General features: G+C 50.9%; 1 protein-coding gene across 5 annotated transcripts in view; it reads left to right on the top strand.

The window, feature by feature from the left end:
• The window catches only part of NR6A1 (nuclear receptor subfamily 6 group A member 1), a 93,922-nt gene that overhangs the window by 43,700 nt on the left and 22,266 nt on the right, over positions 1–27,956 (top strand). The window contains exon 1 of one of the 5 annotated variants that reach the window (XM_032982749.2): positions 22,388–22,494. The exons of the other annotated variants lie outside the window; for them this stretch is intronic. Within the exon in view, the coding sequence (XP_032838640.1) occupies positions 22,467–22,494 (28 nt within the window). The 5' untranslated portion in view covers positions 22,388–22,466. Of the gene's footprint in view, positions 1–22,387; positions 22,495–27,956 lie in introns of those variants that run through there. 5 annotated transcript variants of the gene reach the window in all.

The raw sequence follows: 27,956 nt of genomic DNA on the forward strand, positions 1-27,956 counted from the left end.
TGTAACCTCTCCCTGTGCTGGAAGAGTCAAGCAAGACACTCGAGTGTCTCGGGAACATGGAGTTACATAACGAGGATGCACTAATTTTGTTTTCGTTACATGTTTTCAGTGGGAACGCAAGACCGTGGAGATAAGCAGGGAGAAGTTAATGTACTTGTTCCATTTTTTCTTCTCATTCTTGTTATTTTCCAGTGGCTTTAGTCTTCTTTCTCTGCTTGTTTTCAGTCGTTGACCTTTCTTTCCATCCTGAGGACATTTTGACATGGGGAGACCAAAGCAGTGGACACCCTCCTTGGAGTGGAGGTTGGACTAGATGATTCCTGAGGTCCCTTCCAACCCACACTCCTATAGGTGAAACGCACCGTAGGAAAGGTTCCATTTCTCCAACACTACGCGGCTGTTCTCCCTCTGTTTTGCTGCTGTTAAAACACTTTTAGTAACGACTGTGGCAACCTACTGCTGACGCTGGGTTCCTCTGCTTTGGCAGTTCGGCCGTGTCAGCTCCCCGAGGCAGCGACCTCGCACTGGCGAAGCCGCAGGTGACTGGTGGAAGGGAAGGTGCTGCAGCAGTAACGCGGTTCCTGCCCTTTTGTTGCTTCAGCAGAACTTGGGTTTGCTGAGCGTTTTTGGACACGTCGTGATGTTGGCACTAGGAGCCCCTCCTGGGACACAAAGGAGGGGAGGGCTGGGTCAGGGATCCCTTTTGGGCATTCTTGGCATGGATTTCTATAGAATTCCCCCTCAAGGGCTGGATGAATGCAAAATGCAAAATGAAAATGAAATGAAAAAACCAAATGGCAGTTACATGGAACTCGTCCAAAAGGAAGCAATTTGGGGGTGGGGAAGGTTAATATGCTGCTTTAATGGTGACCCAGGCTCGTATCAGTGTCACACAGCTGCTATTGATGTGGATGAAGAGGTTCCCACCTCCTTGTCGTAAGTGTGAAGGAGATAGCTCCTATCTGCTCTCCGTTCTGTCCACAATAACCATTCTCGTAACTTTTGCAGTTTCCAGGCAGCTTCCTTTCTGTCTCCTCTTTCAAAGATTATCTTTCACTTCTTGAATCATTTGGCGATTCTTCTAAAACATAATTGATACTATTGTTGAAATACGTGGTCTTGTGCATACTGGGGTATGAATGAGCTTCTAAGTGGTCAGTTACAGGCCACACTGGCTGAAAAGCATACAGTGTATTTGATCCCGTTTCTGAAAAATAAAAAATTAAACTGTAAGAGTGTCTCTGAGGGTAGTATGGTCTTTACGAGCCATCTGAATGGCTACTGAACTCCAGGAGCTTTTACAGACTCCTGTGCATGGCTTCATAGACCTACTGCATTTCCCAGGCCCCATATGGTGCCCAAGTAATGAAATCTTTTAATATAATATCCTTGTGTTTTCTGCTAATGGTTTGTTCTTAAGACTTGCTTTAAAAAAAAAAAAAAAAAAAAGTGGAGCAAATTTTATTGAAAAACATTTAGGTCTATATCCCAGATTGGATTCCAGCCTAGTGCTCCTGGGACATTAGAAATCCTGAACTAGCAGTTATTTACTGCTGTCCGCCTCATGCAAGATTGTGATAATTTTAAAACTTCAGTAACCAAGAGTCAGAAGCCCTCTGGTAAACCAATTTTAAGATTTGCAGAAATAATATGAAAGTCATCAAATACGAAATCTTAGGGTCTAGAAAAAGAAACTGTGTTTTGGCGTAGTGTGTAAACATAATCATATCCCAATCTCCAGGTGCCTCTTTCAGTCTCTCATGTCAGAGGTGATCTTCAAGCTGTTAAGTTGCTTGAATATTTTGAGGCTCATCCTATTTATATTGCTCTCCTTGTCAAAACACTAGGTCCCGTTCAGTTGGATGTACGTCGCGATTTCTAAATTAGAACCGCGTTTCACTAAATCTACGGAAAACATAATTTCCCATTGGGAAGTAAACTGCTGGAGCAGTGGTAGAGAGCAAGTTCCCCAGGCAAGGGCACCGCAGCCGAGGATGTTGTGGCATGGCTGTTCTGCAAGCGGGAGCCGGGCCCTGCAGGACCCCGTCACTTGTGATGGGGCTGGGAGGAGGAGGTGGGGGGCTGACCCAGTTTTCAACCCTTAAGCCATTTTACAGTACTGTAAATCAACTTTGTGTTACATTTTGCTGCATAAAATTTACCCAGGTCAAAAGGAAAAAGCAGTGGAGATCTGTAGAGGCACCTGAAAGAGAGGCAGTGCCGGTACTCCCTGGAGCTTCTCCCAATTCTTCGTGAGTCTTTCTGGCAGTTCCCGTCCTGGAGAAAGGCTGTGACAAGACAGGGGAAGGCGGAATCTTGCAGTAAGCTTGCTCAGTTCCAGTACGCTTGACCCAGACAGGCAAGCATCTGGGTCGAATGCGTCTCATTTCTCTTGATACCTTAAAGCCCAGCAAGCTAAGAAGTGAGGGCTTAAATGATAGATGCTTGGTTTTTTCTTCCCCTATATAGTCTTTATTGTAGCTACAGAGAAATTGAGAGTGTTAATCTGAATGTAGGATTTGTGACTGGGGCACTCTGCTGTTCTGTAAATAATGGCTTTCCTGGCCGCGCTGCGGAGGGACGCGGGCTGCCCCGTCACCGCAGCGGCATGGGGAAAAGGGCAAGAGTGGCTCATCCGCATCGCCCTCGACTTTGCTAATGGGTGAAGCGTGCGTGAGAAATGCGGCAGCAAGGGTATTTAGGAACCAGAAAGGCGGCTCTTAGCAGGGATGCAGCTTGACAGTGGGGTGAAGAGAAAGCAAAGGGGCTTGACTGATAAGAGCCGCCTTCAGACAAATTCGTGCTGCTAGGGTGTTTTGCCGTCCATTCACTGGCTGATTGCATTTCATTCAAATGTTACAGCAGCCTTCAGTGTGAAGGCCAGTGCTGCTTTTCACTGTAAAATAGTTCCTGCAGTCGAGGGCTGTGCTAAGCTTGAGTTACTGCTCCTCAGAATGGAGTGGGAGTGCCATCCTTTCCCTAGTGTAGTACAAGCTCCCGGTCGCCGTTTCTCCTCGGCGCTCATTTCCAAAGAGTGTGAATTAAGTTGTGCAACACCAATAACCGTTTGTGACTGAGTGAGCAGATCCTGGCGCTGAGAGGAGCCTGGAGTCCTGCACGGCACGACCCGGCCTCTTCCAGCGGCCGGCCTGCGGCGCGGCCCTGCGCTGGTTGGACCAGCTGGGTTATCTTCTTATCCCTCCCCGCTGCTGTTCCTCTTCCTTTCCTCGGGTAATTGAAACGTGCCTATTGTCGAGTTCATTCAGACAAGATTGTAAAACAGAGTTCTTAAGAAAATAGTTTGGAAAAAGTTAATTTGGGTCAAAGAGGGATTAACTGAGGAAAATGTTTCTGCTTGTACATCCTTCAGCTGAGAAGTAAGCAAGGAAAAACTTGAAAATAAACCTCGTTGAGCCCATTTTTTTGGAGTTATTTTGTATGTAGTCTGTCCCTTTGGTAGCTGTCATTACTTAAATCCGTCTAACTCAATGAGGAAGGAGGGAGATTCAGTTTGAGACCAAATTCAAAGTGAAAAGATTTGGCCAGTAGCATGATGAAAGGGGTAAGTGTAGGTAGAATGGGATTAAACAGGAGTATTCTTGGTATTGACCACACAGTTGAGAGGTCACTACTCTAACACTCTTTGCAGTCTTATTTAAAGCTAACTTGGTGTCTCCTTTGCGTGAAAAAGGAAGGAGAAAATTCATTTTTAAAAAAAACGACACGAAACCGAGGGAGGTCGGAATTGCTGAAGACTCACTGCAGAGCTGGAGGAGCAGCGTCGGGGACAGGCCGTGTCAGGACGGAGGCTTGCGTTTCAGCGGGAGGGGCGGCGGCACTGCCGGCGCCGGCGCTGCGCGGGGGGGGCCGGGCTGCAGCGTGTCCCCCCGCTTCCCCGGGCAGGGGGCACCCTGGCAGCAGGGCTCTGCTGCGCGGGGGGCTCCCTCTCGGCTTCAGAACCGCAGTTCGAGAAAGCGGCCTTCCCAAGTGGAATTACGTGGGCCTTCCAAAGAATTCCCATTTACTGCCATGACAGCGTATTCCGTACACAAAACAGCGCAGCGTTTTCACGCCACAGGACGGCACGGAGACGGTTACACTACGTGTTGTGCAAAGTCCGTTATCCTCACAACACTGAGAGTTAGGGAGTAGCTCGAATTCTCTCACTCGAGAAGTAAACAAGAGGGAAAAATGAAGGCATGAGACCAAAACTAAGTAACAAGTCAGTGGAAGAGCCAGAAATGGGGTCTGCTAACTCTGTGCATGTATTTGTTTTTTAGGGTATGCTGCCAGTATTAATAACAAAAGAATTGGCTCAGTTTCCATATTTCAGCTATGAAAAATGCATGGCTGTATTCTTGTAATCAGGGGAGCACTTGTACTCAAAGAGAGGAACGCTGCAGGTTAGCACTCTGACAGTGTCCCTGTGGCTGTCTTTTTCTCGGTGGCTGTCACCTTCTGTAGTCATCAAGTGGATAAAGAAATTTTGTCATGCTGCTTCATGAATGAAGCCTGTGCTCTTAAAGAGCATAAGAATTAGCTCTGAAGTATGCATTATCACAAAGCCGATGATGATGTTGAAAATCATAAAAACTAAAATATACTTTCACTCCATTTCCCATTTATAAACTAAAATATACTTTCACTCCATTTTCCATTTCTCTTATCATGACTCTGAGGAGGTACAGAGTGTGGATTTAGTTTATCATGCTTTTTTTTTCCTGGCTGCTGCTAAAATGCTTGGGATTGTGGAGAGCTACCAGCCCTTTGCTTTTAGCATCATTCAAAAACCTTCCATTTAGAAACCATTCTGATATCTTGGTGTTTTTTTTCTTCTTCGTCTTTTTTTAACTACTAAGGAAATTTGCATGAAAATGGAATCATTGTTTCTGAAGAGTTCCATCTGCTCCTGCTGCTTATTCTGTAGCTGAAGTCATAATCCTCTGTTTGTGAAATTTCCCATTGAAGAGATTTTTGGCTTGTTATAGTTTCAGCACAAAATTTCAGAACAGAGGAAATATTGATGCTTCACCTAAAAAAAAAAAAGAAAAAAAGAAAAGCCTTGAGATGACATCAGAACTACATCTGCAGTCAATACACTGTAATTCTGTAGGGACTGAGTGAATATGATATAGGACAGTAAGGGAGGTGTGCAGGGCATGGGGTGGGGAAATGCGTTTCCTCACACTGTCAGAGCTTTGGCTAGGTGTAACGAAGGAATAATAATTTTCTGGTTGGCTCAGTATATTCGTATTTCTTTTGGTTGAAGTCGAAGGGCAGGGCTGATTCGAGGAATGCTCAAGCCAGCTAGAGAGAAACAAGCAAAGTCCCTTTAAAAGAGCTTTAGCCAAAGGGAACGGCCAGGCTTCTCCCGAGCAGTTAGGAGGATCCGTGGGATGGATATTCATGTCGCCGCTCTCCCAGCCCTGTTTCTGCTTCAGAGGAATATTCTGCAAATGAGAGCAGGATTTTTTGTTGTTGTTCTAATTCCTTCTCTTCCTGGGATTTAAGCATTTTACATACATGTACAAGTAATGCCGTGCTTGTCTGTGCCTGCATGTAAGCGCTGAGCACATTCTGCCAGTCGAAGCAGTAGGAAATGGAGAATCCCGTGGGCTGGGAGGTGACACTTGTCCTGCTAGGACCTCTGTCGCTATGCAGAAATACTGCAGGAAAGTGGGTCAGGGCGAGCAGCGCCGGGAGCAGCCGCCGCAAACCCACCGCGGAGAAGCTGGCGGCTCAGCGTACGGACCGGAGCGTGGACGGGGACAACGTGTGGGGCTGCGACGAGCCTTCCCTCAGAAGACGTTCTGACAGAATCGGTGACCTCATTTTGCATCCTCATTTACGGGATTGTTTTCTGCACCACGTGCGGTATTTGTGAAAAACATTGCATATGTATGAACTAGGCTGTGCTTTAAAGTAGGTGATGCATAGTTCTGCTTAGGAAAAACAGTTAATCTCAAACGTTTGGCATTTTCTCTATTAATTAGCTTGTGGTGTGCACGTGTGCCCCTGGGTGCAGGAGGACTGCCTTGTTAACCCTTCCCGATGTTAGCAGCTGCCCAAACAGCTCTCTCACCTTCGTCCCTGCACACTGAATTCGCGCACCCCTCCTGCTCCCCCCCTGCGCTCTTGGCTCGCTCACTCCCCGTGCCACGGCTGTGATGGGACATCCCTCCTTTTCCCAAGCCATGCCACGTGCGCGCTGCTCTGCAGCCCCGCGGTGGGAGATGGGGTGACAGGTCCCGTCCCCCCCCCCCCCGGCGCCGTCCCCTGGCTGGACCCTCGCCAGGCCGCCCGTGCGGGTCCTGCGCCGGGTTGGTTCAAGCTTCTCCCCGTCTGTTGGCTGCTGAACTCTCCACCCTTTGGAAAATCTCTCCATAGATTATCCCTTCGTCGAGAGTGGCTCCTGGAGGTTGTTGGTCCACCGCTCTGTCTGCGGCTCAGGAATAACCTTTAACAGTTTTTCAATTCTGTATACAAGTCAGATGTATAATTTACTTCTTTAGGGACAAAGGATAGCTGATATCAACAAACCTGCGTGCTTTGCATGCAGTCGTGCTTTGTAAGCTCCACAGGAAATATACTTAGCTAAACAAAGTCATAATTACGTGCAGCTTCCTACCTCTGTTTTCTTGCTGTTCTGTATCATGTTAGTGCTCAAGTACCAGTTATTTAGGAAAGCTTGCCATATATGCCTTATCCCAATCAGTCTCTTGCTCCCTTCCTGTCAGCTTCTTTTTCTCCTCTATCTTCTCTCTTATCCGTCCCTGGCCTTCAGAGCCTTTTAAAGCGATAATTTCAGTCTTCGTGTCAGGTAAAGCCTGGCCCCTTAGGCTGGGTGAGGCACTGCTCAGCTGCTCCCTGGCTGGCTGGAGTTTGGCCGGGAGAGGCTGTCCTGCGCTGCCTAAAGGCCGCCTTTTCATCCTGAATCCCCAGTTCTTGCCATCTAACCACCCTGTGTCGTTACCTCTGTGGCGGTGCCGTCCAGCGGTGTTTCTGGAGCTGGGGAGAAGCCGCCGGAGAAGGCGTGCAACCCGCCGGCTCAAATCACGGCCCGCACGCCGACACAGACCCCGGCATCCTGCAGAATTCATTAGTTGGACACAGGTTGCAACAGCAGATAATGGAGTGTGTTCTGTGGATATTGGATGCTTTTAGAGGAGAAGCTAGTACTGGACTTCAAGTATAAAGAAATACTAGCAAATTCACCTGTAGGTACTGTTTGGAAAAATTAAAGAACATCTCTTCTTCAAGGGGGTAAAAGCCTGTGCAAAAGGCTGTTATCAGTTTTGGCACCTTCATTTTTCAGGAAGGGGCTCTTTCCCCTGTCTGACAGCCATAGGAACACACGGGCCTTTCTCGGATATGTTTAGCTTGCTAACATGTTGGTTTACTTTTCCTTGGTTTTGTACTGCAGGTAGAGCTGTGAGCTCTGCTTGTTTCACGAGTGGTGCTGTGGCTTTTCTGTTTGTCCTCAAGGGTTGTGTAGAAGATTGGCTATGAAGCTGTGTTTGAGCTGCAATAGCATGTAAACATCATTCGAAGCGTAGGTGCTTGTATTGTTGTTTGGTTTTTCATTTTTAAATTAATTCTGGTTTTTATTTCTGTGTGCAGAAACATAGCAACTCACATGTATGACCCAAGTACAAATTCTGCACAGCTACAGCTGAGTTATAAATGAGACTAGAAATTACATGTAGCTCTGTGATTTAATTTTCTCTGACATATTGAGTCTATGTTTTAGCCTACAGAACTCCACAGCTGTGCCCTAATTCTCTTTTCCTTGTGATCTCAACATCGCTGCCTTTTAAGGCATTGCTATTCTTGGATCTCAGCAGGACACCATGTTAGACTGTCACCCTGCACTCGCTATATTGCCATTGCGTAAAGCAGCTTCTCCCTGGACTTTCAGATAATATGTGCAAGGAAAAGTTTGGAGCAATTTAGTGGGTGGGTGAGGCTACACCAGAGTACTTCAGAGTCTACACGATAGTATACATTAAGGTGTGGGTGTGGGGATTCCTCTGCGATTGCTGTCTGAGGGCTTAAGGAAAACGTTTATGTTTTGTTACAAATAGTAAGCGATAATGCAATTAGGTTTCAGCAAGACTTATATCCAGGATGACAATTCACACAGGAAAAGATGGATGTCTTTTTTGCTTTAAATAAGAGCGTCACTGCCCTGTGGGTATTTATATTCTGTTTTGTTAAGTGGCATTCATATCTATAGAACTATATAAGCCTGACTCTTGATTTAACCAAATATTTGTGCTTTAATACCGTTGTGGCCTTTATGCAACATCTTGCCTATGCTTGTATAAATGTAGTGCAAGCACAGTTTGCTAAATTTGGGGTAGAAACTTGCTAGATGTGGCTTAGCCTGTTCTAACACACGGTATGCCACCCTCGCTGTGCTCTATACGTGAATCTGAACATTTAGAGAGTGTCTCCTGTGCGTAGCAAGGACTGTTTTCTGTAGTACGTGTGCTGCAAAGTCATCACAACACTGCACAAATAGCCCCGCATTTTCTGCTGATAAGATGCCTGGTGGTAAGCACTGGGAGTTTATTATTTGCCTTGTTTGCAAGATATATGATAAAAACACTAATGCAGATTTTAATTTTTAACTTTTAAAAAATAGCAGGCTTATCGTAAAAAAGGAACATGAAAATGTAATGCAGTTGGAATTTCAAAAATTGAATGCTGAAATTGAGGATCTGTTGTTGGGGCAGATCACTTTAATTTCAAATCCGAATCGTACACGTTTCCTCCAAAATCATCTCACATTTCTTACAGCACCTCGTGTTGCAGAGGGTCCCTCCGGCGAAACCCGGGTGCGCTGCATTGTGGGAGCATTCGTGGAACTCATCGGCCGGCAGCGCGGCGGGCTGGATTTCAGCTGGCGGGGCGAAGGCGGCCGTGGAAGGGCAGTCCTGTCTGTCTGTCTGTCTGTCTGTCTGTCTGTCTGTCCTGCCGCAGCACACGCAGACACGCCGCCGCAGCTGTGCCTCGCGAGCACCCGCTCCTCAGCCCCCGGGAGGAACGGGGAGGGGGGGTGGGGGGGATTTGTTTGATTTAGGTAATCTGCCGTTTTCACATCCCCACCGCAGCAAAGCTAGGAGAACCCAGCGTCGCAGCGGTGGGTTCCTGAAGTTTCAGTGTTTCTCTGGAGCGCGCAGTGCTGGCCGTAAAGAGGACAGGCGTTCCCGCAGGGTGCAGCTCAGGACACGCTTAATGAGGGGAAATCAACCCCCCTAATTCAGGGCCCGTCGTCCCCGGGCAGCCACGGAGAAAGGTGGCTTCCTTCGGTGGGTAATTTAGAGACATCTGTTAAAAATAACTTGCGTATCCCCCGAGCGCGAGGTTCCTGTGCAAGGAATGAAGGTCCCCGAGTTGTGCCGGGCCGCTGCTTTTGAGCCGGCGGCTGGCAGCGGTGCTGTTCCTCGCCGGCTGCACAGGGGAGCTCAGAGCCTCGCCACTTGCACCGCATAAAAGCTGGAAATCTCTACGGTCTCGGATCCAGGTCTGGTGGTCTGTTGCTTTCGGTCCTGTGTATACACGCCGTCCCGGTAACTGACTTAGGCATTAACCTGCTCCTGCAAGCTCAGTATTACTAAAAAGCCGTTCTACCAGCTGTGCTCCAACACAGCGTCATTTCAGGCTCCTGCTTTTCCACTTCAGGATGGTTTCCACACAGTTCTGGGATCTGGTGGAAGGAAATGTAGGACCTCTCAAAGTTGTCTGAGCCTTTATGGACCTTGTCCCGAATCCTACAGATCCCGACAGCGAATGCCGGTCTCGGGCTGGTTTCTTTGTTTGAAATCAATGGCACAGCAGCTACAGCTCTCTGCGAGCTCATCTCCCTCTTCGGGGGTACTTCATTGAGGACAGTTTCATTTCTTACCTCTGGGATCTATTCTGGCCGTTGGTTTCCAGCAGGATCCAGGGGTGTATGAATTGGTACCTGGGTAGGCTTAAAATGCACTGAGCTCTCTTCTCAAGAAAAATCTCTGCCTAGACTGTAAGAAATCAGCCAATTAGCCGTGGATGCTCTAGACACGATTTGCTGGATAACTTGTATTTACAAATTACAAGTACGTGAATTTGTTCAAGCACATTTTATGCTACTTGTTGCCTTTAAGCTGTAGCAGCCACTAATTTCTTCTGTTCGTGCAGCTTCTACCCCAGCAGACCTGGTTAGAGCTTCCAGGCCGTAACACCGAATAGTGTGACACAGTTATGATGTTACAACCTTCATCGGAAGTGAAAAAACAAAATGAAAAAGTGAATGATAATGGCATAATGCTGTCGGTAGTGGAATGTGTTGGGGAATTCAGGGTGCAATGTAGAATTATAGGTAAAAGGGACCAATTAAAAATATAAACCACTTTTATGCACCCTGAATTCACAAATGTGCCCAAAACATTCGTGGTTGTTTTGAGAAGAAATGTAAAGGCCGAGAAACCATCCTGGTGGTGACAGACTGCATAAAGAGAAGCCATTTGGCTTTTCTGCCAGCACTGCATTTCAGGGGACGTGGGAGGGTGCTGGTGGTGATCCGAAAGGTTGTGGAGAATTATTTTAAATAGAGAATTAAATGTCTTTCTCTAAAATAAATGTAAATCTTACTTAAGAATGAAAAAAAAAGTTAAAATGCGAGAAAAGTTAATTTTAGTATTTGTAATTTGTTGTTTACTCTGCATCTGCTCTGGCCACTGCCTGAGACCAGGTCGGGGCTTGCAGGGAGCTGGCGCAGTCTGACCCAGCACAGCCCTGCTCGTGTTTACGTTCCCTTCTTTGTGGAAACACCATGGGACCAGTGCATTGATTTTAGATACACTATTGATACAAATGTGAGTGAGGTCATGGTAATTGGTAGTAATTATTGTTTGGATAACGGACATCCCAGGTCTGCTCAAACAGTTGGCTTACAAAAAAGTTGAGAAACAGATGTGAAAAAATGAGGAAGGAAGCAAATAATCACTTCAGAAACCAAAAAAAAAAAAATTATTTGGGCAAAAAGCGTATTTCCGAATCCTGCAGAAATGAATCCTGGAGTGCCTGGGCCGTGCCCACCCCCAGCACTCGGAGCAGAGCTGTGAGTTCTGCCCGGCTCTGCCCCGTCCTGCCGCTTCCACTGATGGCACGTAAGGATTCAAGCGCGCTACAAAAGGGGATGTTATGAGCAGACCAGTAGCAGACTGGTCTGGTCCTGGATCCGTGGGCCCCTTCTATGTTTGGAGCTCTTAATGAGACAGGCTTTTGCGGTCAGGGCTGCTGACAGGAAAGAAAAAGGGGAAAATAAAAATGTGTGTAGGGAAGTGTCGTGGGAAGAGCTTTCCACAACATTCAGGGGCTCTTAATGTCCTGAGGACAAAGTTAGAGGAATTCAGAGAAATAAAATCTCTTGGATGGCTGTGACAAATCATAGCATTGTTACATTACATGTAATGTATTTTAATTGACTCTGGTTTTGTCCCCCGTTGGTTTTATAGTGCTGTCATCTGGAAGACAAAATATAGAGCTCTGCTTTCCTGGCAGAGCCGTGCTTGTATCTGTACTGGTTGTATCTGGAAGACCAAACTTTGTGTGAACTGGATAATTACCCTGTAAATGAACCAGAGCAAATGTAGGTTTGTGAAGTATCTTCTAATGTGAGTAAAATATTGGCTAGCTAGCAGTTAAGTTAGCATGAGGCTGAATCATGTGGAAAATAGCATGTGAAGATGTAGTTGGGCTGTATTGTGAGACATAGGGATCAACTTGATATCCACCATGTGGAATAAGGTCTTGACTCCGAAGCAGCCACCTGGCCCAGAGCAGATCCTCTGCTGCTTCAGCCGGGGCAGTCGCTGGTAATTAGAGTCTCATCTCCTGTGGATCAGCCACCAAAGGAAATGAGGACACATTTCTTGAATGGGCTTGATGAAAACAGAGGGAAATGGGAATTTGGGGTTCTTGGTTTCTTCTCTGGGTTTGGAGGAAAGTGATTTGTCATGCTTCCTTCTGAACTGCCATTGTTGGGGCACCCTGCTTGGTCCTCTTCCCGTCTACTCCGCTTGTTTGGTGGTTGTTGGGGTCCTTTTTGTACAAGATGACCACTTTTCTCAGTTTCTCCTGCTTTCCTCCCCATTTGTGAAATTGAGGGAAATTCCTTAGCTCACAGAAGGCCACGTTTATCCCTGAGCTACCTAGTTATGTAAAACAGTTCTACGACTGCAGGAATTTCATCCTGAAAATGTGTTGCAGTCCCAGGGACTCCTGTTATGAGCAGCCAGCTGTAGCTGTTACCAATGTGTAGTAGCTTTCCTCCCCAAGTACTTTATCTTATTACCACAGATTTAAATATTTGATGTACAAAATGTTGCTGCCTGATAGTCCAGTAGTATCATATAAGACACATCACAGTAGATACCGTCTTTAAAGATTGTTTTAAATGGCTTTAATACAGACAGAGGTCAGAAAAGGCAAGATAACAGCAAAAGAGGCTATGTCAAAAAGTAATTAGAGCAGGACAAATGGATTGTGCAGGCATGTCGAAGGCTGTTATTTCTGTAGGCAGTGAGTAGGAAAGGTGTTAATGTAATGTGACAGATCTGGAGCAAAAATGAGGGTGCAGGGAAAACAAATAGGAGCTGACCAATAGAATGGTTTAAATTATGAGGTTTGCTTTAACATAATTTGATTACACATGAAAGAAATGTTTAGTGTAGTTTCTTTGAAAACCTAATTGTCTTAAATACTGCATGTATACACCCAAAGAAGCCGTCCCTGCTCTGTGGCAGCCTCGATATCTGTCAGTAATAAGCATGTGAATAGTTTGCCCTGTGTAGCTTCACAAATGGAGAGGAGGATGGAAGGTTTTTTCCCCCCAGTGTTAGTCTAGAGAAATTGGCTCTTATTTGCAGTCACGTACATCTTAATTTGGGACCTCGTGCTCCCTGAGGTGGGTGGTACCCGGGGCCAAGGAGCTGCTGGTAAAGATGATGTGAAAATGGAGAGTTGAGTTTATCAGAAGGAAAGGACTAGGATCAGATTTAGCAGAAGGAAGACGGGAGGTAGCAGGACCCAGCTCTTGCCCTATTCAAAAGTGAGAGCAATATTAGTAGGAAGGGTTTAGCAATGCAGAAATGCCCCGGATTTCCAGACGACTGGATAGAATACAAAGATTTAATTTCCTGAGCACTGGCCTCCTCTGTGGTGTCATGTTGAAATCACACTACCTGCTGTACACGTTAGGATTCGACTTTGCAGGCAGAACAACCTGTGTAGTTTATGGGAACATTTTCCTAACATCTGCAGTAGCAGAAACTGAAAATGATGAAAGTGTCTTTCTTAAGGAGCCACCGATGAAGCTTTGAGCTGGATGCTTCACATGGCTGGACAACGGAAGGGGATTCAGAGCCCATGAAAAATCATGCTGACAGGCAGCTAGGCTTGGCCTTGACCCCTCGCCCCTGTAAAACAGGGCCAGGTATATCACTGTGCCACCTCTGCCGTGCTGGATGTCTTTCCTTACTGCCTCGAGTCCTGCCCTCTGGAAAGGAAGTTGAATTTACACAAGTTTTTTTTTTTAGCTATAGGTATTTTTCCTGCCCCATTGTCCAGTGTCATCTTCTCTTTCCTTAATTGTCCTTACATTTCTATATTTTCCGTAGATTTTGACATTTACCATTTCATTTAAACTTGACATTGTCTCCATAAGTAATTGTGTTTTATAGACGGTTACGGTGGGATACACTGAAGGTGTATCATTCAGCCTTCAAGCTGAGGAGGTGTTGGCAGAGGTTCTCACAGAAGCTGGGAGTTCTACAGATTGTTTGGGGTTTGTTTTTTTTTTTTTCCCATGGAATATGCTGTTTTCTGAATGGATGTATTTCTGGCCAGTTACCTGGGAACAAAAGGGAAGTCTGTGGGTATTGTCAGGGTATATCAGACAATTCCTCCATACCTTTATTCTCATTCTTCTAATTCCGGAAGGACATTTCTGTTCACCTTTCCCTTTTCTTGTAAAACAAGAAAATAGTATTGCAAGCTTCAACAAGTTAAAAGTAATACTTAAAGAAGACTGGCAATAAAAGACGTTTTAAATAGCTACTCCTAATAACAGAAAAGCTAATTGCCGTAAAAATAAAACCAAAGGGCCAGCCAGCCCACTAGCAGGGGTGCTTTCTGTCTCGGTCACCTGTGGGGTGTCCAGGGAAGGTGAGAGTGTGGCAGAGCCCGTGGTGTCTGTGCAGGTGGCCAGGAGGGCTCTCACCCCCAAACATCACCCCGAGCGCTGGGTGGTTGCTGCTCCCGAGGACAGCAAAAGCTGATTTTAAAATCTTGGTTTATATTTCTGTAGCAGCTTTCCTCCTCAAGTACCTTATCGTATTATCACAGGTTCAACTGCTTCATCTACAGGACGTTGCTGCAGAGCTATAAACCAAGATGTTCTGCTGGGTTCGGGTGGCCCATCGCAGACACCACAGCTGCTCTACCCCTGCCCACGTCCCGCGGAGGGGCCTGCGGGGCTCCTCGGGGTGCCCCCTGCCCCCCGGCTCGGGCGCAGGGCTGGTCTGTCTGTCGGATGCTGCCCTCTCCCGTCCGGCCGCCGGCCCCCAGCCCGCTCGTGGCGAGGCAGCGGGCCAGAAACTCGACCCTGAGAGGCCCTAACAGCGTGGGAAGAGCGCGCTGGGGGCTGGCAGTGGGCGCGGGGCAGGCTGAGCACCCCTGCGTGGGTGCGTGGGGTGGCAGACGGCCTGCGGTGTGCCGCCGGGGGCCGGCGGGCTTGGGACCCCGTCTCACTCCCGTGATGATGCTCCAGGGTAGCACGGTTTTTAATCGTGCTGTAAATCCCAGGGATTAGCAGCAGTCGACGTTTTCTCTCTTCCCGCGGGACGTTTGCGTCTCTCTTTGCTGGGAGGCAGCCCTGCTTCCAGCAAGAGATGCTCCTGCCTTTGCTCAGCGCTGCTTCCCTCTCCTCCCTGCGCTGTTTCCATGCCTTAAAAACCCGTCCCCCCCGCCGAGGCGCAGGAGGCACCGAGCGGTCGGTTAGTTCACAAACAGGATTTGCCCCGTACTCCCAAAGATCTAAGCCAGCTAATTAGCAATTGCAGTCATAACAGTGTGGTTGGTGCAGATACAGAATCCGCACCTTCAGTTTGGAAGGGTTTTTTTCCTGTTTGTTTTGCTAGCTGACCTGAAATTTGAGGAAATGTCTTCTCACTGTTTTGTTTTGCTTTGTTTTTTTTTCTGAGGATACCAGCAATTGTTGCTGCCTATTTGGAAATAATGCTCAGAACGATAATAATAACAAGTTATAATAACAAACTTTGGTCAGTTATTGTTTTTATTATTAAAAATACCAGCAGCTGCAGCAGACAGTGTAGCTGGTACAACTGCAGTTTAGGTAAGTCAGGCCTAAAATAATCTTTTGGCTTTTCAGTTTACCACTTAAATGCACGAAAGTTTTCCTGCCTGTTCAAATCCGGGAGATACTCTCTGCCTTCTGACCTACCTGCCTCTCCTCTGTTCCTACATCCTGCTAAACAGCTGCATTTTCTGCCCAGGCACGGACCCATATTGGGTTTGAATGAAGAGATTTCTGCTCCTTTGGGCACGCGCTGGTGTTGATGGGGTGCGCTGGTGCTGCAGGTGGGATATACTGGGACGAAGCCCCTCTGCTGCACCAGATCTTGGCCTGGGGGGTTCTGTGCCTGAATATTCACCCCACGGGAGAAACAACTGACTGCACGCGGACGGGAGGAGGGTGCGGGGGTCAGCTCCAGCCCTGGGCACCCAGGGGTGAGAGGTGGGTGCTCGAGGTGCGCCAGGGCCGTCGCCGGTAACGGGGACCCAGCTCAAGGACTTCTGCCCGTTTTCCAGAATGATCTGACCCTGCGTGACCCGATTTGGGTTCCTGGGAGTTACAGGAGACGTGCTCCCAGAATGGGATGGAGTCATCCCGTAGGAAGGGAAGGCTTTCTGCGAAGGGTTCAGAATGGAGCTGGATTGCCTGCTCATAGGAGTGTAAAGCTTTTCCCTTTGCAATTCTCCTTTCTGGTACTTGCCCACTAAGGCAGTAAAACCATATACTTCTCATGCCTACAATCCCATTTGTTTTCCTTTTTATCTCTGAAGGCGACCTCTCTAAGCAGCCCTTAACCTCCCCCCTGCTTTTTCCTCTGTTACACAGAGCCGGTCTCCGCTGTTTGTCACCCATCAAGCAAGATGCAATGAAACGCTTCTTACAAGCTGTTCAGTAAACTGGCATGGCAAATTCGGTAGTCAAGCAAATGACAATACAAATAAACAGATAAAACTGGAAACTGATAGAAGGATTCATTTTGTACAACGACCTACTGAACTAGTAAGAAGGAGGAAGATGGTTAATTTTATGTGCACTAAGTGAATACCTTCACCAGGATTATTACCACCACATTCGTGGTGCGTTAGCGCTGGGGAGCAGAGGACTTACCTGCATTTATTTAACAACCGTTATCACAGGACTTCTCAGAATTCAGGCGAATGTTTATTACCATTTTTTGCGGTTCCTTCCATAGCTTCTCTAAACAATTTTATTTTAATTTTTTAATTTTCTCTGAAATATCTGTATACATAGAGTGAGGGGAATGGCGTTTTTGCGGAAAGTGTGCGCTGTGTTTACCTTGAACTAGTTCTCTTGCTGCAGTGGCTGAAGGGGGTAACATCTGCCGTACTGAGGCTGCTGAGACGCGTTAATCTGAGTTTATAACATTTATTCAGCTACATTTGCAATCCAGCCTGGTTCTGGTGCATGAGCTCTGGGTGTCATTCCCCGCTCGCTGCGCGGGCTCAGCATCAGCACTGCAGGACAGAGATGCTGCCACTGGCACCGTTTTGGGTAAAATAAAAGCAAAGCCAGGAGTCTGGTATTTCCTTATGCGCTATTTGTTGCTTGAAATCAAATCCACCTTAGTCGTTTAGTCTGGTCCATGACAAGCTCGGGTACGTGGAGGCAGCTCTTGGTTTAGCTGCCTTCAGCTCTGAGATGTGCTCGGTTTTGTTATCCACAGCCCGGACTTTGTTCGTGCCACAAAGGGGCCGATGTCTCAAACTGCGTCGACACAACAGAGCCCCGATTGTCATGAAAATGGGCAAAGCCTCGGCAAAGCCTCGCCGGAGCCCGGGGAATTATGAAACGGTGCCGTGGGTGGGAGGGCGAGAGTGCAAGAAAGGGCTGCCCCCCATCCTGGGGCCACACGGCTCTGCCAGCCCCGCTCTGCCCAAATTTGGGGTTTTCCTGAAAGTTTTTGGGGATCGGCTGTGGCAAGTGTCGGTGACTGCAGACAGTGTCCTGGAAGGCCGTCACTGTCCCGGTCTGGCCGTGTCTGACCCATCTCAGCGCTGGCTCATGACGCTGGTTGGGCTCTACATTTCTGGAAAAGCCACACCTTTTGAGAATTCCTTCTCTCTGGAATCGCGGTCTCCCGGCGTGTGCCCGGGGAGAGGGGCAGTGCCCGCTCTGCTCCTGCCCGCAGAGCCGCTTCCCGCAGGCAGCCCAAAGGCAACTAGGGAAAACGTTCTGAAAAAAAGCTCTCAAAGCACGCCTGCCTTCATACAGGATGCCTCTTAAAGCCTTGCACGGCTCTTATGCATATTTTCCTTTTCTCCTGCCGCATTTATAACCTGCCACCTTCTCCACACTGTCTCCTGGCCGCTTCGCCTGGCACCACCGTTCATGGTGCAGACGTTGCAGCGAACCGCGGCGTTCCTCCTGTCCGCGCCTGCAGACAAGCGGCCGCGTTGGTGGGGATGAGCCAACGCTCCGCGCGCCCTGGAGATCCTCCTCTGGCCTCCTCTTGCTTCCCGTGCCCGTCCCCTGGGGCCACACCATCGAGACAGCAATCCGCTGCAGGCAGCAGCGTCGCTTCCCCAGTGTTGGCTTTTACTGTTATGAACTGGTGTGATTCTAACATTTTAGATGCCAGTTACAGGAGATGTAGATTCTAACATTTTAGATGTCAGCTTTTTCTGTCTGGGGTGGGAGCTGGCTGACTCAGGCTAAAGTAAGAACCAGCCACTTTATTTTTCATTTTTACCAGGCTTGCTTTAAGGCTGTTTGGTTCAGACAATGGAATTCAGCTTTCCTGTCTCTTTACCTGCCCTCTCCCCATTCTAGTTTGGCCTTTCATTTCACAGAACAGTTCCAGATCTCTGCAATTATTTTCTGCCCTTAAGGATTTATTATGGACAAACTGCGACGTGTATTTAATGTGAGTTTTGAGTAATTTGGAATATTTGTGTTGTTTGGCCAATTATCCTTTTACCCAGTCAGGTTTTGTCTATACTTGCAGTTGTTTCTGAATTAGCAGAAGGGGGTTTTTTTGAGTGTATCTCAGCTTTGCGTCCCAACAGCAGTTGTGTGAGCAACTTCGTGTCGGCGTGTTATCTCGAGATTAAGTTGCTTTCTTCCAGACCGCTGTGTCCACATCACACGGCGGTGTTACAAAATAAGCACTCTGCATTCTGGTCACACTTCGGCGAGGGGCGCCGGGAGCGAGCGGAGCGCTCGCATGGGATGAAGAATGCGGAGCTTTGGGGGCAGGCCCGATTGCAAACAGCTGTGTAAACAGCGCGGCCGGGGGATGGCTTCCCTTGGCCATGCGCTGCGAGGGCAGGGCAGCGGGCTGCTCACACAGCCCTGCTTTGCTAACCTCCAACGTAAAAAAAAAAAAAAAAAGAGAGGTCAATCCAAAGAGCATGTCAAGGACCGACACAGCAACTTTACAGATTTACAGCATAAGCAAAGCGGAGGCCTGGCCCGGTGCAGGGCTGGTTTGCGACAGCTTGCTCCTGCGTTGTGCACCTGCTCCTGCAGAAATGCTGGCTTAGAAACGGGGTTATGAACAGCCAGAATCACAGAAGGGTCGGGGCTGGCAGGGACCTCTGAGACCGCCTGGTCGGACCCCCCTGCCAAGCGGGGTCGGCTGGAGCAGGGTGCCCAGGACGCTGCTGAGCTCTGCTCTTGCGTGCACATGGGGCATTTGCATTGCTGGATGTCACCAGAAAGCAATCAAATTTCAGGCTTGGGATCGAGTGAAATATGACCTCTTTTGTTGCCTCTGCGCCTTGTTTATTTTGTCAGCCGTTTCTCGGAGCGTGGCTGAGCCCCGCGGTCCTCAGGGTGAGGAGCAGAAGCAGACTGTGGCTTCTGAACGGAGTCAGTGTAGACATCTGGGGGACGCTGAATTGGGCACTGGCAGAAACGTCTCGGGCCGTTCCCTTCGGTGCCTCGGTGTGCCGAGCGTTGGCTTGGGCTTCGTCGGACCCAGCTGACAGCTGGGACGGGTTATCGGGCATCCTGTGTTTGCAGCACTAAGGCCACGTGGACTGCGCAATATCCAAGGCTGACTTCATCCCAGGAGGAGGATGAAGGAGCAGAAGAGCTGCATGAAAACATTCCGTGGTGCAGAGAAGCACGCGGCTCTATGTGATGGAGACGGCTCCGCTACCAGGGCTGCCACGGTGGCAGCTGTTCCGAGGCGGGCAGCTAAATCACCCGCGGATTTATTGGTGGGAAAGCTTGCGGAGCCACCACGTTTGGAGGCAGAGACAGTCAGCCTCCAGGAGGATGAGCAGCATGGATTTGTTTGTTAGGTGAGAGAGAAATCGGGAAAAGGTGAAACACCCAATGTCTGATGGAGTGTTTTACACTGTAGTGCAGGTTTTCTTGCTGGAGCTGTGGCCGGTGTAATTTTAACTCCATCCGAGCAAGAGTGCTGCCCAAACTATTTCCACGAGGAAAGCGAATGCCAGCTCGCTGACCAGCCGGTGTAGATCAGACTGCTGGAGTTCTGATCATTTGTCTGACCTTTGCACTTGTCCGTCACCAGCTGCCTGTCCACTGGTCCTGCCCTGTTCGTTGTCTGTCCTCAGGCCACTGCTTGGTCCAGGCGACCAGCACGGGGCTGCACAGCTCCCTCGTCCCCGCCGGCATCGGCCATGCCATCCTCCCCGGAGCCCTTCTCCCCGCTGATGGCACACCTACTTTTATTTCCTGATCTGTCGCTGTATTTCAGGCAGGGGTTTGTTTGGGCCCCACTCCACCCCAGCTTTAAAATGCTACCGTGGCACTTCTGAAGCTGATGGCAGAATGTACCTGCAAGCAGAAGGCAGAAACCCCAATTTCCCAGCGCGGCTCAGCAGGTGTATTTTTTTTCTAGAGCTGGGTTTGTTTTCCATGTTAGTCTGGGTACCCATCTTCCAGTCAGTTTTTGTGAGGCTGATGACAAAAACACAAACTGATGCTGAAATCACTTTTCTAAACCCAGCCTGTGCTAAGCAGCCTCAGAGGATAGAAAATGGGTTATGCAGCAGTTTCTTGAGCTTTCCTCCAGAGAGCTGGTGTTGGGCATGGCCGAGGGCGATGCCGAACAGGTTGTGCTCCTGCTTGTCTGGCAACTGCCACGTTTCCGTAAACGAAGACTATGAAACGGCGGGTGGGCTCGTGTCGTGTTGACTGTTCAACCTCGGGAAATCTCTGTATTATCCCAGACACAGCGTGCGTGTTCCTCTGGTGAGGAAGTTGAAGTGAGCCTCCCCAGCGTCCCGTCCCCGCAGGGTGGCTGGTGCAGACCCCGTGCGAGGACAGCTCTGGTCCCCGGCCCCGTAGCGACCACCACCACCACGGCAGAGCCCGACTCCCCAGTCCAGTGAGGACTGGGAGCCCCAGTCCCCATTCAGACCGGGCTGTGGCATCGCCTGCGCGCTCAGCCACGTGCGGGCACGGGAAGGTGCTGGCTCGTGGCCGGCGTGGGCCTTCCCTCGCCCGCAGCGCCCGCCGCCCGGGGCCGCCTGCGCTTGCTTGGTGCTGGAGGGGGACCCGTCCGCCCATCCCGAGCTGGCGTCCCAGTCACAGTGAAGACTAACCCTAAGTTTTTGGCCAACGGTTGTTAGCGGTTTGAGGACGTCACGGCCTGGCACACAAGTGTCAGTTTAACCCCTCAGCACGGCGTTCTCTGGGCTGTGCATGGAGATCAGTGGCAAAACCCCACGAAGCTGTGGCTGTGCTCCGGACCCCAGGGCTGCTGCTGGTGGCTGGGGGCCAGTGATGATGGCTGGGGGCTAGTGATGAAGGGCGGGGGCTGCTGGTGGTGACTGGGGGCTGGTGATGGTTGGTTGGGGGCTGGTGATGATGGCCAGGGGACCAGTGATGATGGTGGTCCAGGGGCCGGTGATGGTGGCCAGGGGCTGGTGATGGTGGCTGGGGGCCGGTGATGGTGACCAGGGGCTGGTGATGATGGCCAGGGGCTGGTGATGGTGACCAGGGGCTGGTGATGATGGCCAGGGGACCAGTGATGATGATGGTCCAGGGGCCGGTGATGGTGGCCAGGGGCTGGTGATGATGGTGGCTGGGGGCCGGTGACGGTGACCAGGGGCTGGTGATGATGGTGGCTGGGGGCTGGTGACGGTGACCAGGGGCTGGTGATGATGGCCAGGGGCTGCTGCTGGTGGCCAGGGGCTGGTGATGATGAGTTGGTGGTGATGGAAGCCGGGGTACGGTGATGGTCGCCGGGGGCCAGTGACGGCGGGTCAGTGATGGTGTCTGGGGGCCGGTGATGGTGGCCGGGGGTTGGTGATGCTGGGTCAGTGATGGTGGCCATGGGCCAGTGATGCTGATGGGCTGGGGGCTGCTGGTGGTGGGCGGGGGCTGGTGGTGCTGGGTCAGTGACGGTGGCTGGGGGCCAGTGATGGTGGCCGGGTGCCGGTGATGCTGGGTCAGCGGTGGTGGCCGGGGGCCAGTGATGGTGGCCGGGGGCCGGTGATGCTGGGTCAGCGGTGGTGGCCGGGTGCCGGTGATGGTGGCTGGGGGCTGGTGATGGTGGCCGGGGGCCAGTGATGGTGGCCGGGGGCCGGTGATGGTGGCCGGGGGCTGGTGATGGTGGGTCAGCGGTGGTGGCCGGGGGCCGGTGATGGTGGCCGGGGGCCGGTGATGGTGGGTCAGCGGTGGTGGCCGGGGGCCGGTGATGGTGGCCGGGGGCCGGTGATGGTGGGTCAGCGGTGGTGGCCGGGGGCCGGTGATGGTGGCCGGGGGCCGGTGATGGTGGCCGGGGGCTGGTGATGGTGGCCGGGGGCCGGTGATGGTGGGTCAGCGGTGGTGGCCGGGGGCTGGTGATGGTGGCCGGGGGCCAGTGATGGTGGCCGGGGGCCGGTGATGGTGGCCGGGGGCCAGTGATTGGTGGCCAGGGGCCGGTGATGGTGGCCGGGGGCCGGTGATGGTGGCCGGGGGCCGCTGCCCGGCGCTGCGTCCCGGCCGCTGGCGGGGTCCCGGGCGAGGCGGCCACCCCCGGCCCGCCCCCGGCGGGGCTGACATCACGGCTCGTTAGCATAGGGCCGGCCCGCGGTCGGCGGCGATGGCCGAGCCGGGCTGCTCGCCCGCCCGCGCCGCTGGCCCCGCTGCCATGAGGCGGCCCTAGGAGCGCGGCGCCGGGGGGATGAAGCGGGACTCGACCTGCATGGAAGGTGAGCGGGGCCGGGGGGGCCGGGGGGGCCGGGGGGGCCGGGGGGGGGCCGGGGCCGCCGCCTCCGCGCCCCCCGCAGCCGGGGCCGCCCCGTCCCAGCGCCCGGGGCCGGCGGGGAGAGCGGCGATGCGGGGCCGGGAACGGGAGCGGGGCCGGGAACGGGGCCGCCGGAGCGGAGCAGCCCCCGAGGCTTTTTCTTTTTCTCTCCTTTTCTTTTTTTTCCTCTTTAAATGCGGCTCCGAGCTGCCGTGTGCTGGCCGTGCATCGCCGCCTTCAGCTGCGAAACGGATTATGCAATTAAAAAAAAAAAATAGTGTGTGTGGGGTATTAGTTTGTTTTGTGTCTTAATTTGTTTATATTTTAAACTTCCTAATCCCTCTGACCATCTGGATGAGCTTTTTTTAGTATTGTTAATTATTGATAGTATCGGGGTCATGTAGGCACTTGATAACGTAGCTCCATTTCTCTTGGGACTAATACTAGTTCACTGATATTTTACAGCTTTTTTTTTTTTCCCCATGATTGAAGACAGTGGCAAAGCTCTTCTTCATACTAAGGACAAAATTTAAGGAAAGCACACTGCATGTTTGGGTAACACACATTTTGTAAAGTGTTATTTTCAGTTGTGCCTAGGCCCTGCCTCCTTGGAGGCAGGGACTGCTGGGTTTTGTTGTTGTTGCTTTAATCTTGGATTTTCTTAATTCTGCATCATTCTGAGTCGTTGCACATCTAGACAACTTAAATAGGTCCGACAGAATTATTTTTAGGCAGGCAAGTCCGTTTTTAACCTTACTGCTTTGTAATGTATCGATTTTAAAAAATAGAATCTAAACTGGGTTTCAATTTGAAGCATATGGCTGTGCCGGAGCAAGGGCAGGGGACCATGCAAAAAGCTTTTTTTTTTTTTTTTTTCCCTCTTAAATGGGATTAGAGAAAGTTGATCGCTTGGGAGAGCGCCTGTGAACTCGGAGTGGGCCTGCCAGCCGTGTGAACGCGGGTAGCGCCGCGGGGACCCCTGTGCCTGTTAGAGCAGCTGCAAACCGCCCTTCGCATCGGGGCGCGTCGTGGTGCCCCGGCTTTTGTTCCAAACTCTTTGTGCAACAACTGGCTGGAGGGAAGGATCAGGCCCTGCCGCCCGTCCTCCCGCTGCCACACAATGGAGCGGGGCCACGGTCTCGCCACGTCCCGTGGCCAGCTCCTGCCCACGCTGGGGCCCGCAGGGTGCTCAGGGGTGCGCAGGGCTGGGTGCTGGGCCTCTGGCATGGGGTGCTCAGGGGTGCAGGGCTGGGTGCTGGGGTGTGGGTGCTCAGGGGTGCAGGGCTGGGTGCTGGGGCCCACGGGGATGGGGTGCACAGGGCTGGGTGCTGGCCCCCTGGGCTGGGGTGCTCAGGGGTGCAGGGCTGGGTACTGGGGCCCACGGGGATGGGGTGCGCAGGGCTGGGTGCTGGGCCCCTGGCATGGGGTGCTCAGGGGTGCAGGGCTGGGTGCTGGGGTGCAGGTGCTCGGGGGCGCAGGGCTGGGTGCTGGGGCCCGCATGGTGTGGGTGCTCAGGGCTGGGTGCTGGGGCCTGTGGGGTGTGGGTGCTCAGGGGTGCAGGGCTGGGTGCTGGGGTGTGGGTGCTCGGGGTGCAGGGCTGGGTGCTGGGGTGCAGGGCTGGGTGCTGGGGTGCGGGTGCTCTGAAGCACAGGGCTGGGTGCTGGGGTGAGGAGGGGAGGCAGGGCTGGGGGGGCTGGGGGGTGGGTTAGGGACTCCCAGCCTGCCCGGGGGAAGTTGCATTTTGCAGATGAGTTTTTGATATGCAAATGGTGATGGGTCCCAGGCTGAGGAAGGGTGATGGGTTTCATCAGCTGCACGATCTTCATTTATACCTCCACAAAAAAGAACAACCGATGATTTCAGGTTTTTGATGAGGGTTTTCTTTTGACTGAACCCTTCTGTGGCAGAAACAGAATCACTGTGGAATAAGACTGTGAGTTTTGGATTTAATTACTGGAAAGGGAGAGCAAAGCTGAGATGCGCTGGCCATTTCTCCGTCGCAGCATTTCTCCTCTTTTCAATACTCGGCCAGTGCTTTTTAAAATGCAGCCATGCTGTGTCTCCATAAGTAGAACATCTTTTTACAGTACAGAGAATAAGGTTGCGGGCAGCCCCTTTCTTTCCCTTTCTTTTTTTTCTTTTTTTTTTTTTAAGGGACTTGAGGAGGCTTGTCCATTTAAATTAACCTTTATCCCAGCTGGGCACACAAATGTTTTTGTTTTAGTTCACACAGGGTTAATTCTATTCAGGCTCTCACCATGGCCGGCCTGATCCAGGGCAGCACAATCTGCTCTTTGAGCCCAGCCTGGCCAGGCAGGACACTGGTGCCTTCGCCGTGTCCAGCGTGGGGCTGGGACCCCCATCTCTGGGGTCCATGGGGAGCAGGAGCGGGACACCCCGGCCATGGGCTCGGCCGCTGAGGTGGCTGCTGCCCCGGGGAGGGGCCACCGAACAGAAAATTTAATCCCTGTGTTCATCAATTATAAGTTAAAGAAAAGCCCCTTAAGCAAACGCGCGGGTTTTGGGGGTGGGCTTGTTTGGACAATGCAGCACTCCGCGGGGAGGGGAGAATTACTCCAGTTCTGTGTCTTCAATTTAACGAGATGGTTTTCTTGAAACTAAAAATTGACGATGAAAAAAACCGTTGGGAAAGATAAAGAGAAGAAGAAATCCTAACATGTTTGTTTGTGTTTGAGGCATCATGAGAGGCGAGCGAGATTTTTGTTAGGATTTAAGTAACACGTGTGAGATCTTCTGCTCCCCTTCCCCAAACAGCTGGTATTTAGCAGTTTGAGATTTAAACCCAGCTAAAGGGTGTGTGTGATGGGGCGAGTTAATGATGAAGGAAATAAATGATACACAGTTGAAAAGATGTTAAATATATTAATGAATGGCAGTGGTGAGTGTTGTCTGTAATCTTTTTTCAGCTGTGAAAGATTTTCTTAGCCGTAAATCACATTCTGTTGTATAAATGGGAAGGTTTGCAAACTGCAGCTTTCTGCGTCCTCCCTCTTGCTTTTCAGCAGGACCAGATCCCAGCACCGTCTGCTCGGGGCGTTTGGGTGAGGGTTTGTGCCTTCACTTTCGGCCTCACTCTCGGAAATAAAGTCTTTGTTGCCGCTCCGCTCCAAAGCGCCGGTCTCAGGAGCCGCGCACGCCGCCGAGGCACGGCCTTGCTTCCAAGGGGGGATGTCTCGCAGGGGGCTGGGGGTGCTGTAGGGTTTTAAACCCCATCTGCAGGGGTGGGTGCGATCCTTCTGGCGCTTCCCGGAGCCTGCCCCCGGCGTTTGTCCGCGGGAGAGATACAGGTGGGAGCGGCGATGGAGGATGCCGAGGGCTGGACGTGTGTCCCCATCCTTTAAATTTATTTGCTGTGTATTTTGTACCTTCATTCATGCGCTTTAGTGTTTTCTGAATGTGTCTTTGCCATGTGCTTCCGTAGGATTTTAAGGTATTTCCTTTTAGAAATTCGTAGGAATTTTCTTTTAAATAAAATCATGAAGACTACTCATTTCGCTGAGGGGAAAAGCAAGTCTTTTAAAAAATAAGTGTGTTGCTTCTACCATTTGTCTTATAAAACATAGACAGGGAGAGATTTCTTCTCTTTCTCACTGTCTTCAGTGACTCTTGTGTAACATCATAATATTCTTGGAGAATTTACATTGTATTAAAATGTGGTATGAAACCTACCATGACCTTTGAAAACAATACATCCTTTAATGTGGCTTTGGGGAGGGGTTAGTGAGGGAGTAGCCATAAAAATCTTCAGGGTTCAAGATGAGGTTGAGATTTTTGTGAGTGCTTTTGTCGTAGCAGCAACTGTTTGATTTAGTGGCCCCTGCTACAATGGCTTGTGAGAACAAAGCCAGAATATCCCGTGTATGAGTTCGTTAAATGTAAGACCCATCAGGAACATTGGGCGGTGGGGGGAGGTTTTCTCAGCCCTCTCCCTCTGAAGTAAAACGTGTGCAAGGTATTTGAAAAAACTTCTTATCAATTGCTTTGTTTCCTAATCTACGTTGTCATGTATGGCTTCTAAAACCAGAGGAATCGTGGGACGAGCAGTAACAGAGCCAGGGAGGGAGGGAGGGCTTATTCAATTTAAAATTGTTATACTTGCTATGTGTTTTGATATTCTAGTGAAATTTCAAGGTTAAGAGAGTTCAGAGCACCCCCCAGCACAAAACTGCTTTAAATTTGCCCGTGCTTTACCATTTCTGTAAAGTTTGCTGCGATCCTGCCCCGGCTGTCCCACCGTTTGCCTGCACAAGGCGCTTGCATTAAGTAGGGTGAAAAATAGCAAAGGTCAGGAGCCGGCAGACCCGTGGGCCGCAGGGCAGCGTCTTGGGCCTGGTCACAGTTCCTACAGGATTTTTTTTTTTTAAACCTTTGAAAGCCTGAGACTTTCTGTAGGTAAATATTTTTTCTCTACCAGTTGTGTTTGAGCAGCGGTGTACAGGGTGTACCGGCACCTCTAGTCCCCGGAGGTCTGGGTCTTTGTTCACGGTGCGTGCCGCTGCTCTACGGTGAATTTTAATCTGGAAGCCCACCCAATTAACAGTTTCTGCAGGGAGGCATGTGCAGTTATTGTGGCGGTGGGGCCTTTCACACCGCAGGGCCGTCACCCTGCCAGCGGGGATGGGGACGGCGAGGGAAGGATTCGGATTCCTCCTCGCTTTCAGCATCCAGGCTTCCCCGGAGCGGCCGGGTGACGGCCCTGTGCTTCCCGCAACGAAAAAGCTGCTCCTGGAAATGAGCCCTCGCTGACCCCCGCGGCGCGCTGGGCGAGGGGGGAGCCCCGCGATCCCCGCGGGATGCTGCGGGTTGGGGTGCTGCCCTCCTCTGCCTCCTGCCCGTCTGTGGAAGCCGGTGGTTCCAGGGCTCCCCCCGCTGCTGCTGACCCCGGGGTCCCCCGGCGGTTGGTTCCAGGGCTCCCCCCGCTGCTGCTGACCCCGGGGTCCCCCCGGCGGTTGGTTCCAGGGCTCCCCCCGCTGCTGCTGACCCCGGGGTCCCCCGGCGGTTGGTTCCAGGGCTCCCCCCGCTGCTGCTGACCCCGGGGTCCCCCGGCGGTTTATGGCACCGCCGGTGGGAGCAGGGGGAGGGCTGAGGCTGAGCTAAACCCCGCAGATAGAGGACTCCTCTGTCCCAGGCTAATCCCCCGGCCCCCTCCCAGCGCTTATCGGATAGCTGAAGGTAGAGATTATGCAATCGGTGACTACAAAGTCAGGTTTAGCCGCCTCCCTTCAGCGAGATGCTCAGATAGCCCCAGCCCTGAGCCGTGCCGGCATTCCTCCGCAGTCCTCCTTAAGCACATACCTGAGGTTGTCCGTCCTGTAAAACTGGGAATGTTTTACTGCGGTGATGACACCATGAACGTTTCTGTAGTTAAAGTTTGCATTTCCTTCATTCATCCCTTTATTTTAAGGT

The sequence above is a fragment of the Tyto alba genome, unplaced genomic scaffold, assembly GCF_018691265.1.
Source record: "Tyto alba isolate M040663 unplaced genomic scaffold, T.alba_DEE_v4.0 Super-Scaffold_11, whole genome shotgun sequence".
Taxonomy (NCBI): Eukaryota; Metazoa; Chordata; class Aves; order Strigiformes; family Tytonidae; genus Tyto; species Tyto alba.